At 40.1% G+C, this 16,866-nt stretch overlaps 1 protein-coding gene across 7 annotated transcripts in view; it reads right to left on the reverse strand.

Moving 5' to 3' along the window:
- Positions 1–13,710: 13,710 nt before the first annotated feature.
- The window catches only part of DCAF6 (DDB1 and CUL4 associated factor 6), a 75,247-nt gene continuing 72,091 nt past the window's right edge, over positions 13,711–16,866 (reverse strand). For all 7 annotated transcript variants that reach the window (XM_083885101.1, XM_083885100.1, XM_083885106.1 and 4 more), the window contains 2 exons: positions 15,143–15,248; positions 13,711–14,157 (listed from right to left, as the gene is read on the reverse strand). In XM_083885101.1, coding sequence (XP_083741227.1) covers positions 14,093–14,157; positions 15,143–15,248 — 171 coding nt within the window. In that variant the 3' untranslated portion in view covers positions 13,711–14,092. The remainder of the gene's footprint in view (positions 14,158–15,142; positions 15,249–16,866) is intronic.

Genomic DNA, 16,866 nt, shown 5'->3' on the forward strand with positions numbered 1-16,866 from the left:
GAACAAAGTTTGTACTGTCTGCATGTAGACCAGAGAACAATCGGGTTTTCTCAGAGGTAATAGGCCCAACTCCTGCAAATTCTGAAAAATTGAAAAAGTCTTTTGATTTGGAGTTAAAAAAGGAGCCATGCTCAGCAAGGTTCTGTCTCCTCACCCTCTATGGAACAATAAATCCTCTAATCCCACAGAGGTAAAAAAGCCCCAGGCCCCCAACTTTACCAGGGATTTTAGTGTGTCTTTTCTTCTGAAAGGACTGTAACTTGTTCAAAATTCTGTTTGCAATCACCTTAGCAATATTCTGCCTGCTCCACACGCACGGGAATTCTCACCCACAGCCACCCTGCAAATTCCTTGCCACTCACTGTGCAGCTATCATCAGCTTCTTCATGCTCAAAATAGCTCCCCTGCTCCCAGCTGACATTCCCAGCCCACAGAAATCTCAGTATTCCCGTGCAGCTCCTTGGTTTGGAAAACCTAGAAATAGCATGCTGTTTTACTATTATTTTTGCAAGTTCAGGTGAAACTTCTGGAGATAGTAAAACCAGGAGAAAATTCCTGCATGTGCACTACTGAAATTCAACAATACATGACTGAGCTTTTTAGCTGGGCTCATTTGTCACCATGGGGTTAAGTCCCCAGCATAGCTGGTGCCTCACGTAAGAGGAGCCTGGATAATTTGGCCATAGACTTAGAAAGGTGGCTCTAATTTCAACTAAAAATACATTTGCATTCTTTCTGCTTTATTCTTAACCACACAGCTTCCCTCTCACAGAGGCACAACCCTTGTGCACTCCTTTCTGCCTTGCCCAGACTTTCTCTACACAGCCCTGTCTGCCTCTTTCCCAGCTCCCACTCTCAAGCCCCAGCTTTCTCCCAGATTTAAGTCCCCCAAATCATCCAGAACTTAATTGATTTCTCCTTATTTAGACAAAATAAAAAAAGATTATATGAGGGTTGTATTATACAAAGTACCTAGTGGGTAAGATGTTACATTAAAATAAAGTCATAGAAAGACAGTTCTATTCCATTTGCACTAAGGTTTACAAATTTTTGCAATTCTTATTTAACGAAGACAGGTTTCTTTCTCAAAAGTAGTTAATTACATGTAATTCTGAAGTACATTGTATTGAATCACATTAAATACAATGAAGTAAACCTTGTTTATTACCAGGTTAAGCACAAAGTGTTACTTTTACCCAGACTTAATCTGGACAGAATGTTTTCAGTTTCACTGTCTCAGAAGCTCAGTATAACACAGAATTTGCTAACTTCTTAACAAACAAACAAACAAGAGGAAAAGGCTAGATAATCATGACCTTCTTGGCATTCCTTCATGTTTCACATCTTCTAGGCAGAGATGCTGGGGATCAGTTCTTTCCTGTAAATTAAAAATCCAAACAAATTAAACAACTGCCTCACTTTTCCCAGTGTTTGGGTTGGAAGGACTAACATAACTTGAAAAAGCTGCCTTGATGTGTTTTCTGGGTTTTTTTTTAGTGCTCTTGCTCTCTCAGTAATTAACAGATACAAGTACTTTTAACTGGATACGTTTTTCTTTCTATTCTGTTTATTTTCTTTTATTGCACAGCCAACCTCATAGTTGGCTGCCAATTCATTCCCAGCTATTCAGGATCTTTGCAAGCTTCTAACAAGAATATGTTTTCTTCACTAATTATTCTTGAAGAAGGTCATTTGTATTATTAAATGTTCTTCAGGTCTACTTTTCTGTGGTTTATGAGCTCTTGCTAGCTTCAGTCATCTGGAGAGAAATGAGACATGTAAGTCTCCAGAAAATAATATTTATTAGGAGCTACAACAAGCCACACAAGAGATATCATTTTGAAATCAACGATAATAAAAATTTCATGTAAAAATATTTCTGGACATTATAAGTAAAGTCCATTGGGATTTTTTTAAGAATGAAAATATTTTTCATTCTTAAACAAAGAAGAGAAAACATTAGTGACACTGAAAGAGCTGGATGTTGCCTCTGGGGATCCATTTTACTGAAAGCAAAGATGGGGAGGTGACCAGCTGGCTCAGAGTCATTGAACAGGCTTAGAAAATCCTGCTCCTGATGCAGCTGATTTTGGCAGTAGCTTGAAAAGTCTTGGTGTGATCTGGTACCTTTTCTCACTGGCCAGCCATGATAACAGCATTTCCATTTCCCAACCTTTTGGCAGCATTTGTAAAACTCTTGATATCTGAGAATAGAGTTGCTGAAAGTTTGAATCAAGTGCTGCAGACACTCAAGAGCCTCCCAAGAGCATCATGTACAAAATACAAAGTCATTATGTGTACATATCTATAAACCCAGTGTGTGCTTCATCGTGCTTTTCTCCTGCTGTGAACTTGGCATTCATCTGCATCCTTCAGTACATAATTATTATTTTTAAGTGTGCATTTCCTTACCTATCAGGGTGACCAGCTTTGGCTCTCACAACATATTTCACATTAGCTGTCCTCTGTCTTTGATACATCGTTTTCAGAATACAATTAGTTTTTGCTGACATCTCCACCACTTTGATTCATAAAATGAATTAAAACTATTACAAGAGGAGATAATTTATGAAACACTAAACAAGAAGCCCTCCCTCCCCCCAAGAGCTGACTAAGAGAAGAACAAAAGCAGTAATCATGGGTGATAATTGCATTGTCTCATTCCATTTTCTTCTGAAACCTTATTACAGCTGTCCCAAGAAAACATGCATTATCCAATCCAAGTAATGAAAGAGCAATTCTAAAAGCTAATTGTCTATAAAAAATCTAGAGTTGATACTTTACTCCTTGGAAATAGGAAGGTAATTGCATTGGTGTGCCAATTCATGGCCATCATCACTGGGTATCACATCCAGCTTCAGAGTACCAACTTCTCCCTTTCATAAGATGTTGGAAGAAAAAAAAACCCATTCAAATATTGCAGTGAGACTATTCCAGCACAGATGTGATTTTCATTTATCATGTGTCTTTATCTGAGAGAAAAATGCATGCAAGATCCAGCGGCTAAATACTGAAGAGAAATTCTGTGGCCTGGAGCAGGAGGATTATCCTGGCACTTTCAAGCTTTAAAATCCTTTAAACTGATTGCCAAGTTAGGAAAACACTAACATCTCTTCAAGCATTCCTTCCAAGTCACAGGAAACTAGAATCAGAAAAGGAAACAAATCACAAGTGGTTCCATTCAAGTAAATTTTTGGTGCTCACTGACCACATTTCATGGCACAGGAGTTACCTCAGAGGGTCTGATCAAAGACCAGATCTGGAAACTGTCTTCACTCAGCAAGTCTTGGCTTTGCAGCTACTGCAAAGACAGCAAAAGAAAGTGAGCAGAAACATCATTGCTGTTCACCAAGGGGAATGAGGATACCAAAGGTAAGGGCTGAAATGCTTTCTGACTGAAATGTAACCCTGTGAAAGAAAATGTATAAACTCTGCTTGGGAGTGGATGAAGAAAGTCCTAAGAAAGGAACATGAAACAGTCATCAAATTATCCATTTATTTCCACAGGTTTTGTTGGGGGGTTTGTTGTTTTTTTCCTCAAGAAGAAATCATTAAGAGACTAAATTTGGACACCAATCTGCCACTTACTGCTGCCTGTGCTACTACCATGGCCCCAAGCTGATCATACAACAGCAAGAGGCCGACAGCCAAAATGCATTAAGAATTCAGCTGACATCAACATATCTCTGCTGAATGTCTTGTATCACACGAATGTCTTGGTGCAGATCAGCAGTACAGATATTTAACAGTGATTTTTCTGTGTAGACAATGTTTAATGGGCCAGAAAAAATACAATACTGGCATGCAGTACCATAAACATGCATTTTACAGCAGAAAGAACCAACCTGGCTCATGAACAAGAGGAAAAACAACCCTGAATTCAGCAATTTCAATTGTAAACATCCTAGTAGAAAAAGGCCATAATTGTTCATCTTTAGAAATAAAAATATGGACTGAAAAGTGTAACACCCATCTTTGGATTAAAATTCAAGTCTGCTTGGTGCTGAGGTAGAACAGTTTCAATAAATGTAGAAGTATGTGAGAAAATGGTGTTTAGGAATTTATCTTTCTTGACGATAGATCATTATGTCTATGCAAATCTATTTGTATATCAAATAGAAGTGCAAGATTATTAAAAATAAAAATAAACATGCAGTTTCTGAGTGATTTATTGAAATGCTGTACCCTGAGCATAAGGGCAAGTGATCCTTTTATGCAAGAGAGTAGCACATCTCCTACTAGCCCCAAGAGATGAACAAGTCATACTCACAAAAATGACCAAAAAATGAGGATCCAAATTTGTTTTGATTAGGTGTGCGATTTCGATCCTGTGCCTTTAAAAGCTGGCAGTTTAGCAAAAACATCAAGCTGCATAATTTCCCACTGGCTAGAAAAGTACTGCTGATGATCTCTCAAGTGGAACTGAGCAAAAAACCTTATCTCATGCAAACAGTGAGTTGTGTATTTTTGGTTTTTTATTTTTCCCCCCTCTGTGTTATATAATAAGAAATCAAGTGTGTTCTTCACTTTCCACAGAAATACTGATTCCTCATTTCAACTGCTGGTTTTTAAGAGCTCCCTTCAGTGTATATATTGGCTATGGGCTTGAACATTAATCTATAAAAAAGGCCTAGAATTTGATTACTACACACTCAATGCAGATTAATGAATCTGCAGATTCAGCTACACAAGATCCCTGTGCTCATCCCTCAAGCAAGGATGTTGATAAATGAAAAAACCTGGCACATTTATCCTGGACTTTTCAGGCTGTACTGCACAAAGAGATGAAATGGAGCCCAGAACAAATGGAAGCATCCTAAACCCACCATCCCTTATGACTCAAACCCACAGACTTTAAAAGCAGTGCATCTGTCAGCTGATAACTGCATTTTTTTGGCCATAACAAGACCATGTGTTGTTCACAATGGCAGAGCCCAAAGTGATGCACAGTGAATTATGTAAAGAAGTGAGAAGCCTCCCTGTGCTGCTGCTATTATGGGGTCATTTTTGTACACTCACCTAGAGGAAGGGCTGCTTTTAACTCTTCCCTTCTCTGCCCTCTCCTGTGTTCCCTCTGCTTTGTCCATTAGCAAAGGGACCTTCCCGGTTGTGCCATTTTGGAGCTGGCATTCTTAAAACCCCAGTTCAGAGATGAGAAATTTCAGGTAACACTTGGCAAATCCAGAGGACGCTAGTGGAAGCTGCTGATGCAATTCCAGTGTTCATCTATTGCATATGGAGTATAAGGAAAAGGAATCAATTCAAAGGTTTCTGAAGTTCATTGTGGTTTTCCCAAGTAAACAAAAAGGATTTCTTTTTTTTCCCTGAAGAGTGAATTAACTTCTTCACAGTCTAAATTTTTCAGTAAGTGAATTGAATCTGATGGGTTTTTAATGTTCTCGTAAAGCCAGGAAACTGTATTAGAAATTGCTAACATTTATCATGTTCCTTTGTAGAATAGTTAGATACTTTGGTTAAAAAGAAACCCCACACTGATTGTCTCTCTTAAATAAATACTTTTAAGTAAATAACTGGGGCAGTTGAACGAATTAAAAATAAGCAAAAGATAAACAAAATAATATTTCTGCCAGAAAATTGTGTTCAAATTTAGTTCATGGAGTGGTTTTTTTTCCAGAAGAGAGAAGCTAAAATTATCTCCAGCTAAACCAAGGCTCTTGTACACTTGTCATTTAGGAATTCTTTCAGTGACATAAAGGCAAAGACTAGAACTGACAATTATTTCAACAGAAAAAAAGAACAACAAAACGGAGGTTAGAGGACACGTTATTTATTGTGCTCATCTGACAGCCCAAATGCAATGAGATGAGGCAGAAGTGCCCAGGCACTGTTTACAGCAAGAATCATCTCTTGAAATAGATTTTCATTTCGTTTTGCTCTGTCATAATTAGAAATGTCAAATTTCTTTGGGGAGGAAAAAAAAATAAAAAGGCATGGGAAAAGTTTTTGCTTCCTCTTCTTCCTTAGAAAATGAAAATATGAGTAAGAATTGAAATATCTCTCTGCAATAAATGGCTGTTTGCTCAGCTTACATTTTTGGAAGTGCAGAGTGCATTGCTCACAATCTAGTTGTTTCATCAAAAGTATATTCAGATATGAATTCTTTACCTTTGAATGATAACAAATCTGTTATCTTAACTAGAGATACCAGCAAACCAGGAAGAATTTAAGCATGTAGAAAGCAACAGGATAGCTGAGCAGTGCAGGAAAAAGTTGCACACACAAGTTGTTCATGGATACCAAGGCATATCATGTTCCTGAAAACAATCTTGGAAAACTAATTTAACAACAGATCTATTATACTGAAGTTACCACAGCACACAGGATAAAGGAACCACAAAAAGTGTGGTTCACAAAACCCCCCAACCCACAGCAGTAATTGTTAAAAACTAAGTTGGCTTTTGCTACACCTGTGGTGCTGGTTATTTTGGTTGGTTGGCTGGTTTGTTTGTTTTTCTCCTGATTTCTGGTCTTAGATCCAGGAGGTTCCCAGATCTTCAGGTGCTGTGCACTCCAGCTGGCTGACAAACCCTTACAAGAAATGTTCCTGTTAAAACATGGTCCTGTGCCATGTTGGAACAGGATGTTTCTTCTCTCCTCTCTTCATTTCAAATTGTCTTGTGAACTGAAAATTCTAAGGACATTCAGTTTTCAAAACATTTCTGTAAGGAAATACGCTGCCTGTGTTTGGAGAGGGGTGCAGTGACTCCAATAACATAAATTCCAGCTCGCAGCGGCCTTTGGATCCCAAGTCCTTGGCTCTGGGTGTGTGTCAGGCTGCCAAACAGCTCAACTTTCCAGCAAAATGGGAAGCCCTCCCTGTCTCTGCTGGCTGCTCGCAAGAAAGGGCTGTGGCTTCCTTGAGTCCCTTGCTCAAGACAATCCACAAGGCTTTCAGGCAGGCTTGGATTCCATGGGAATTCATCTAGCTCCACATGTTCCATGGCTCAGTGAGCAAATCTGGGAACAAATTGATGGCTTAAATTAAATTTTGCTTCTGACGTGCCAAATGGACCACCTGGGTAGATTCCTAAATCTGAATGTCTGGCTGTGGAGTACCACCCTTTGAGGCAGCTGAATCCCATCCATCTGCCACCCTCCAGCCCACAATTTAGCCCAGAAGTTGCATTTTGCTGAAGTGCACCCCATCCTAGGAGGTTTCCATGGCAACTGAGGGACTGGCTGGCAGGTGCCGATCCTGCTACAACTCTGCTTCTGTCAGGAGACAGCTAAACCCCTAAAGGGCTGGTTTATGCTTTTGATTGTAAGACCTAAGGTGTTTAAAGAACACAGGTCACACCAGCACAAACCCACCCCATTCAGAGCTGTTATTCCGTATCATTGACAAGTAATTCCATTTTTTGCACCAGCCTGTTTTCAATTTTGAGAAAGCCCTTGAAGCACTCGGCTTTGCCATCACACAGCTCACCAAGCAGTGCAGCAGCAGTGCCACTAATGCTTTACCAAGAAACCCACGTGGCTCCCTTTCCTCAAGAGGTTAATGTGAAGCTGCCAGTGTGGAGGAACTTGTTGGAGACTGAGTCACCTGCTACTTTTAAAAGGCTGGTGGAAGGGGACTCACCTCAGAAATGTTAAGGCTCCAAACCCTGCTTTTATTATTAGGCTGATAAGGGATGATGGGCAAATTGTTTTCTCATTCATGCCCAATTTCTCAATCTTTTGAAGAGGAATTTTGGCGTTGGTGTCTCTCTCTGTAAACTGGCTCTAACACCATTTTAAAGCTAAGCTGTGTAAAAGCTAAATATGATCACCACTTACATCAGCACTGAGACGATCACTGAGCACTGTCAGAGGAGGATGGCAACATTTGACTCAGAGCCTCATGTCTTGATGCTTGAGAATCCCCTGTTTGCTCTCTGGCTGCCAGAAGACTTGGTGATACAGCTCAAAACACTGGTGGGCAGAAATCTGGGGCTCTGTTGCCAGGCAGAAGAGATTCCCAGCCTCAATTTCCTATCTACTCTTCAGGAATGTATCCCGGTGGATGTCCCGTATTTTTCAACCTGCAGTTTCACTGAAACATCAGCTACCCTCTCCTGGAATTGAGAAGCCCATTTTTCTTCTAGATATGCAGCACAGCAGTATTTGTTATCCTGCAGAGTTCTGTAACTTGGAAATAATTGTTTAGAGCTGTGGCATGTGGCCATTACCCAGCAAAACAGGAGGTCACATCCCTCTGACAGCTTTTAATACAGGATACCCCCTGCCATATTGCAGGCAAATGGGATTGTAGCATTTGCCTGCAGCCCAGCTGCACTTCAGGCTTCTCTGTAGCATCCCTCTGCTTTTAGGCTGTCTTTCAGTGAACCAAAATATCATTGCTGCATTGAAAATTTTTCCCCTTCCTTGTGTCTAACTCATCTTTTCATTTATCCTCACATTGTTTGCTTTCAGCTGCTTTCTGTTTCCCAGGGAATGAATATGCAGAGGGAAGTGGAGACCTTTTTTCTGCTCCTCCTGTCTGCTCTCTGCCTATCCACTGACAGGTCAAAACTGCATCTTGGGTTCAGTCTCTTACACTTTTGAGTCCCTACTCCAAACTGCTTCATAGAATGCCAGCAAACAGAGGGGAAAGACAGCATGGGAAGCAGGATGAGAGAAATTAAAAGGATGGAGCTCATTCAGTTTCTCATTTCTGTATGTCTTGCCCAGCTCTCCTCTATAAGAGTATGTAACAGTCCAAATTTAGAGCCTCCAGACTGCAATCAAATCCATTCAGTGCAGCCATGTGAAATTCAAGTGGTGTGAATGAAGCTGAGTTTCTGAGCACCACATGGATTTTCAGGGTGGAGGGGGAAGTGTGTGACTACCACCCTTGGTGGCACCCAGGGCCCCAGAGCAGGCACACACAGCGTGGTTGGGAAGGAGAAAGGGGCTGGGAATTGCTCCTGCCCTGGGGAGAGGGTGCTGATGGAGGTGCTGACTCTAAGTCTGGGGGTGTGCCAGTCTCCCTGCTCTTAGGGTGAGCAAAAGCTCCTGCCACAGAGAGAAACCCCTTCCTCAGTGTACTCACTGCACAACCTTTACATTCAATGACAGCAGGTGCACAGTATAATTATATTTAAAAAGAAAAAAAAAATCACTTGAGAGAAATTGGAAAGAATTTTGAAGTGGGTCTTATATATTACATCCTTGTGCCTGGAAAAGCTTCTGTAGTGCAACCAACACCCAAGCCAAATGGTTTTGTCACAGTGCCTAACACTATTTTTAAAGCCATGTTCATTTAAAGACTTACAGAATGCTTCCTTGCTCTTTCTAATCCTGGGTAAATAATCACAAATTATTTGAAAGCATGGTATTTCCCCTTTGAATGCTCATGGAATTAGACAGGTAACAGTCCCAAACTTTTTCCCATGAACAAAGTGCTGAATGAGCATCCTCAGAGCTGTCCACTGACAAGTATGACAACATTAGGTCAGCAAGAATTGAAGTGAGAGCCCCAACTCACCTTGCACAACTACTGAATGGTCACCACTCTCTGAGGAATAGAAACCACATCCTGCAACTTGGCAAGTGTCACTAAAAGTACCTTGTGTTAATTATTCCTTTAGATGACTTAACTGTTACAGGTTTGTTTTAAAGGTATGTGGTTTTTAATCAAATTTCTTTACAAGTGAGGTGAGGAAGGAGAAAATATTGGAAACAGGATCTGAGCATGGAGTCACCCTGCAAAGGGGAAGGAGAAGAACTGCAGTGCTGTTTGAGAACAGCTGCAGATCCCCTGGGATTTGTTTTCCAATTAGTTACAAAGCCTATTAACACACTCTATTTAAAGGAATTTTCTATTTAAGTGAGATTTTCCTAAATTAGTAGCCATCAGTTCTTATTTGGATAGTGAATCTGTCAAATTCCATAGATTATACTAGTGTACAGCCGTCCTCCTGCAAAAAAAAGGGCAGCACAGTAATATGGTAGAGTCATAACCAGAAAAAAAAGGAACTTGCTTTAAAAACCAGGTTATTCCTATTTTTCCTATCAAAACACCTTGCTGTGTGTTTTAGTAGTAGTTGTTTTCTGAACTTCAGTTTGCTCTGCCAGTAAAGGAAATTTATCTAGAGGGGAGCATTGACAGTTCTTAAAAGGTGGATGGTGCCATTTCATCAAAGAGAACAAAGCAAATGCAAATACTAAAAGTAACATTTAAACCTGAGGAAAATAAATCTCTATTACCTTAAATAACTCAGGCTCAGCAGTAGAGAATGTCACTGAGAAGACAAACTGGATGTTTAAACAGATGAAGGTATTTGTGCCCATTATAATTCATGGAAAGAGCTTAAAATTGATTTCACCCCACATTTCAAAGCCTAGTTCAATCTCTGTTTACGCAGGGCAGTGACCTCACAGATGCCTCCTGTGTCATTCCCTGTGCTTCAGCTGAGCTTTTAGGGCTTGGCCTCTTGTTGTGTGTGTGACTGGATCAGGAGGAATATGAGCTGGGACCCAACTGCTGCTAATTGCAGCTCATTTCTCAACAGTGCTGCCAGCTCTGCCCACGAAACAGAACTATTCCCAAGGATTGTGAGTGATGGCCTGAGCCTGGCTCAGTGGGATCTTCCCATAAAAGAATGGCTCATCTCTCCCAGGCAGCCCCTCTGAATGTATCCATGCCCTGCACACAACCACACAGAGGTTATTTTGTTGGTACAAGGCCAGTGAAATCCCTATTGAACATTTACTTCTGGAATTTTTTCCTCAAAAACATCATCTGGGATATTGTGAAAGAGCTAAAGGTGTACACAATAGCCTTCTGTAACATTTATCTACTGCTTAGCTAAGAAAACTTCCTAATCCAAGGATGCTGCAGGATGCCTTTAATGAACCTTGTCCTACCTCCATCAGGGAAGGCACAAAGAGCAGAACTTAGAGTGGTTTGAACAAGCTCAGCATTTTGTCATTTAAAGAAGAGATTGTGTCCTACAGGAACCATCTGCTCAGGCTTCAAGACACCAAATTATTTACCAGGAATTGTGGCAACATATCAGAGAATTGCTTTTGATCTTTGCAATGGTCTTAAGGAATATCCTTCCTAGAAGGGAGCAGTGACACCTGAACCTTTGCTCTTCCCAGCAGACAAAGCACAGACAGTGCTGAAGTGCATGTGCAATCCTCAGTCCACACAGCAGCAACAGATGTTCCTGTATCCTTATCACCATCCTGTCCATCAAACCTGGGCTGATAGTAGACAACAAACCTTTTGGATCTCTCCAAGTGCAGCAGGAACGGGGCACTAGAGGGAGCTCCGGCAGCACCGCCCACCTCGAGCCCTGCCTGAAACCAGACCTCAAGCACGAGATTTCCTTCTCAAGTGGAGAGGCTTTGGGATGGCTTATTACTTTGATTATCTTCTCTGCACTTTTGAACAACATTTTCTAATACTCTTTTGCAGCTTCAAATTCCGGAATCGCCAGCGTTCCCCATTTCTGCAGACAGCTCCTATTATTAGTTCTAGGAACTCAGATTTAGACCATTACAAAAATGTTAATTAAAAAAAAAAAGCCAACCCAAACACTATAGATATCTTAGTTTTTCTAAAACTGCCTGAAAAGCTTCAGTGAATTTTGAAAAATCCTCAAGATATTAAACTTTCTCCTTTATTGAGATTAAATCCTCCTTCTAATCAGAAAACCCGCAGCTATGGATCAGGAATTAAAGCCAATATTTAGTCTTTGAATAAATAAGAGACATTTTGGGAATAATGTGCCCATGGGGGAACTCTGGGGGAAAAAAAAGACAAGATTATTGCTGTTGGTATGCACTTTGCTGGCAATTGCTATAACTACAGCAAAAGTGGCAGAAGCAGCTTTTTTATTTTTAGAAAGACATCCACAGTGATTTATTAAACCTCTCTGGGGAAGACAAAAGCTATCCTCTCCATATATTTACTTGATGAATTTATTTCCAAGGCAAAAATTTAATAATTTCTAAATAAAAAGAGTCAGGCTTCTGTAGAAACACCAAGGCTGTTTTTGGAAGAAAATACCTCAAAAATCATCTACAAAGAACCCAACTGCATCAAACATTGTGTTATTCTATTTCATTTGCAAAATTTCTCAGGAGCCACAGCAGTGGAGCAGACAGTCCTACTTTATCTATACACTAAATACTTTATATATATATTTCTTGTATGGTTCTTTTAAATCTAATGAGAGCAAAACTCCTGTTATAAAAATTCAAGGTTAATTTACCTGGGATAGAAAAACATTGCTCAGTGCAGTGCTGTGAACAGCACTGAATAGTGCTAAACCCCTGTGTTCCCCCTTCCCAAACAGATCCACCACAAAGCCATAAAATATTCTTTTATTTCCTACTGATCTAAACATGCCCAGAATGTTATCTCATGAAAAATAAGTTACGCTCCTTTCTCCCACAGAAGGGCCAATTACTCCACCAGAAAAGACAAATATCCATATTAGCTGTTAGTCACTCCATTTCCTTAACAAACAAGCATCTTACCTTGACATTTTCTCCTCTCCCTTGCTGATGTCAGATATTTTCTCAAGCATTTAGCAGATCTCCATCCTCTGTTGCACTGACCTCCTCAGGATGTGAAGCTTCCTGGTTGTCACAGCACTCCAGTGTTTGAGGTGTCCATTCTTCTCAGCACCCTCTGCCTCCAAAAAACTTCTTTCCCCAACAGTTATTTTCTCCATTGCCAAATTCTCTTCACTGCATCACTTTCAATGATTTCTTAACTTCTCCTTTAAAACAAACAAGGAAACCACCCAGCCACCCTTATCCATCTCTTCACACTTTTCCTCTCCCCTCATGTTATTCTTCCCTTTCCCAAGGGAATATCTTGAATGTTACTGCCAGCTGAGTTCCATATAATTCCCACTTCTCCTCCCTCACAAATTCCTTGTTATCTCTTTCAGTTGTTTTAGTTTTATATCCATTCCCCATGTCCCTTCAGCCTGCCTGCAGTGTGAATCAGGACATCAGAATGTTGTGCTAATGTTCTTTTTTATTTAGTGTAGGGAATTCCTTTTGTTGATGTCAGCAAAGTTTATGCAGCTTGTGTGATGAATGTGTATTTTAATGCCAGCAGGGTAATGAAGCCTCCAGTACCCTCATCCCCCTGATTTAGAATTCTTCCCAGCATTCTGTACTCCCCAATGGAGCCTCTCAGCATCTGCCATCCTTGGCAAGAACTGCCATTGAGCAAACAGCTCTTTCCACTGCTCTACCCTCCTTCCTTCCTTCACTTTCTCTTCCCCATTACCATCCAAAAATCTGTGGAGGAAGGTAAAGCCCATAGAATAGACTGAACAGCCTTCCCAAATCATTACTCCTAGGAAACAATGCACAGGAATTTTTCAATTAATTTCCACTGGATTTAGAGAACATTAAGATGTACCTGCTGCTGCTGCAAAGAAGGCAAACTCATAGATCCATCAGTGAAATACAACTATTTCACCAGCATTACAGACCCACAGAGAATGGGAGGTGACATTATATAACTGAGGGAGAGATAATTGTTGCTTACACATGTGTGGGAAATGCAAGAACCAAGAGACAAAGGGTCTTAAAAGTCCCCAGTGCTCACTGCAAGAAATAATTGTGTTTGTCACTTCACAAACACTGTAAGAAAGAACACAAATACTGCAAAAGCAGCAATGAGGTTGTAGTTACAAGGTGATAAACCAATTGCTGCACAAAGAAAAACCACAAAACTACTTAAAACACCCAAATCTTTTAATTAGAAAGCAACAAACATGCAAACAGCAGGTATAGAAATTTATTTGAACCAACGTTTTTACTATCATGAAAGTTACTTTAAAACATTGATCCAAGCTCCCACATTTGCTGTTTAAGGAAAATATTGCACTTGGCATCTTCTAGCACCCCTCATACATGGCAAAACATTTAAAAAACATTTTTGCTTATTTTACTTGCACACTCTCCCCAAGTCATGCACACAGTCATTCAAAAAAACAAAAGGTTAGGTTATCCAAAAGCAATACCTCAGAATTGCACTAAAGCTCTGTAAGGAAAAATATAATTAATGTCTTATACAAATTTCATTGACTTCCAGGTGCTCACACACAAGTGTTGGTTACTCTTCATCTTCATTTTCGTTCTCCTGGCCAGATCCTTCTGATCTGTCACCTTCCAATCGGTCTGCAAAACACAGATTTAGTAAAAAGGACTTGCAAAATTTTCTTTTTCTGGTAGATATTTATTATGTACTGTCTCTCTGGGCTATTACACGATGGGATATGGCTGTGGGTTTTATGGTAGAAGAAAATCTGTGTGGACTTACAGCAGAGAGAGGGTAGAAATGTTACCCCAAGAAAGGAGAACAGGAGAAATGACCTAAAGGATTTCCAGGCATGAAAGAAAAATCTGTGTACAACAGGAAAAACCTTGTAGCTGCTGACTGGCTGTCAGCACAGAAAAGATGAATGCAAACAAAACATTAAAATGAGATGGTGACTACAGGAGACAGAAGTGCTGTGCTGGGGAGCTGAAACCACAATAGCTACAGTTAGAAGTGTGAATAGTCCAGAAACCGGGGGATCACTGCCTGGCACTTCAATACATCAGAAAAAGTGTCTTTTGATGCAAATATTTAGGGAAGCGCAAATACAGAAATGTTTGAGGGAACATGACTTCTCTATGCAACCCTCTTATCACCAGTTTCAGCCCCATGGGAACTGGAGGGACATCCTGCTGCCCTGGGAACAGCTGCCGGCAGCCTCAGCAATGCCTCCCACAGTCTTGAATCTTCACACCCTCCTTCACCTCTGGACAACTCCAAACCCACAATCACAGCCAGTTTATCTTACAATTCATTCCAGTCCTCCCCAATAGTCTTCCCATGACACAGCCCTCACTGAAAAGATCATTCCTGAAGAGAGTATTTTTCAACATCTAAAAAAATATTTTGCTCTTTGACATAAAAAATAACAGCTGCAATATGTTGCAAGTCTCACACCAAAGAAGGAATTCCTAAGTATTTCTATTAAGAAAACCTTGAACAACCCTTGAACCTTCTCACCAACCCCAAGTACAGCCACAGACAGCTGAAGGTCTTGATGAATTCCCAATCAACCTGCTATTTCATAGACCAGTGTTGTGGCCCAGCTCTTCAGCAGTCCCTCACCTGCTCTTATATGATTCAACGAAGCCAACATTCGGAGCATGAAGGAAGCTGGAACAGTGATGGTGTTTCTGGTCTCTTCCAGCATTAATTCATTACGAGTTATAACCTGGAGGCAGGGAAGGGAGAAAATATATATCAGCATCAGAAATAAACATAGAATTATACTGTAAATACAAAGTTTCTATGCAAAAGCCATTTTAGAGTCCAAAATTACCATAAGGGAGCAATATTTTAATAATTGCTATTGAATACTGTTGCCTGCAGTAAGAAAAGTCAGACAATGGACTCTGCCTGCAGGAATATAACTACTTAAATTATCTAAATCTAATTATCTATCTATTATCTAAAGAATATTCTAGTAAGATCATGGTTCCATTGTCCACATGCATGGCAGATACTAAGATGAGTGACTAAGAAAAATTTTGGAAATCTTTCATGAAGTAAAGCAGATTGATGAGAGAAAGTGCTGTTTCCAGACGGCAACTGTTGTAGAGAACAAAGTTCTAGCACCAGTGCTGGCCAAGAATGTGGGAAGGAAAAGAGATGAGGTTACCCTCAACTCCTACCTTCATGCTGCTTGAAACTTTTGGAGAAAATCCAAGGAACACAAGCCATTTTCTATCCCACTTCAGGAACATTCTTTAGCTCCACAATTCTTTGTAAACAGAGCTACAGCTTGCCTCTAAATGACTTGAATGAGCCAGTTCCTACTGTCCAATTTTCAAGAAAAAAAAAATCCACTAATGAATATTTTTAGCTTTCTTCCCTTATTCCTTCTCATGGTACTTCCTTGCCATCCTTCCTTCTTCCTCCATAAATTCTAATCCCACACTGTAGTGTCTCAGCTTTTAGACTATGTTTCTTGTTTTCATTAAACACAAAAGTTTCTTTAGGTGGAGACAAGTTCATTTTTCAGTCTTTGCTCCCAGATAAGCTGATGCAAGATAGGAAAATAATGGAATTCTTGTTCTCCCTGAGATTCTTCAAGCCTGTTCCTCTCGTGAGGAGCATGTTCTTGCAAATGTTTGCAGTGCCTTTCTCTCCTCCCAATCAAAGCACCTCTTTTCTGTCATTCTTACCTGTTGGCCAGACACTTGGCACAGCTGATCTCTTTCTAACAGAAGCAAACTGAGAAGGCAGCAGGCTGCCCTTTATTCCTCTTTCACCCCCTATTTCACCAGTGCATCATCAATAACTCCCTTGACAACCTGCTGCTGAGGCTTTTTCTCCATTCAGGGATTTGTTCTCATCTCCACTGTCTTTTCCTCTTTACTAAGGTCACGGCCTCTCACACTTTTAAATATATTTCTGTATCTATATGGAACTTTCCTCAAACATAGTGTTTTCTCCCCAGACTTCCCCCTTCTATGGAAAATTCAGTTCAAGTATGCTGGACACTTATTCCAGCCAAACTTAGCATGGTGAGAACTGTTTTATTGCTATGAATGTCTCCTGTCCCCATGACAAGTATTTCAATTCAGGGATTAAATTTAAAACCAAAAAAATGTGTCAAATTACAAACTGCATTGCAGTCAATTTTTCTGACAGTTCTACCTTGTTTATTAGAGAAAACATAACTAAATATCTAAGTAACTTCTAATTATTAGAACTAAAGTAGAGTAATTACTTTTAGCACACATTTATGTTTAGCTATACTTCCAAACCCCAAAGGCTCCAAAACACGTCATGACTAAAGCTGTGATACAATATGCAAGGAAGTGTCA

This window comes from Zosterops lateralis, assembly GCF_965231275.1.
Source record: "Zosterops lateralis genome assembly, chromosome: 2".
Lineage (NCBI taxonomy): Eukaryota > Metazoa > Chordata > Aves > Passeriformes > Zosteropidae > Zosterops > Zosterops lateralis.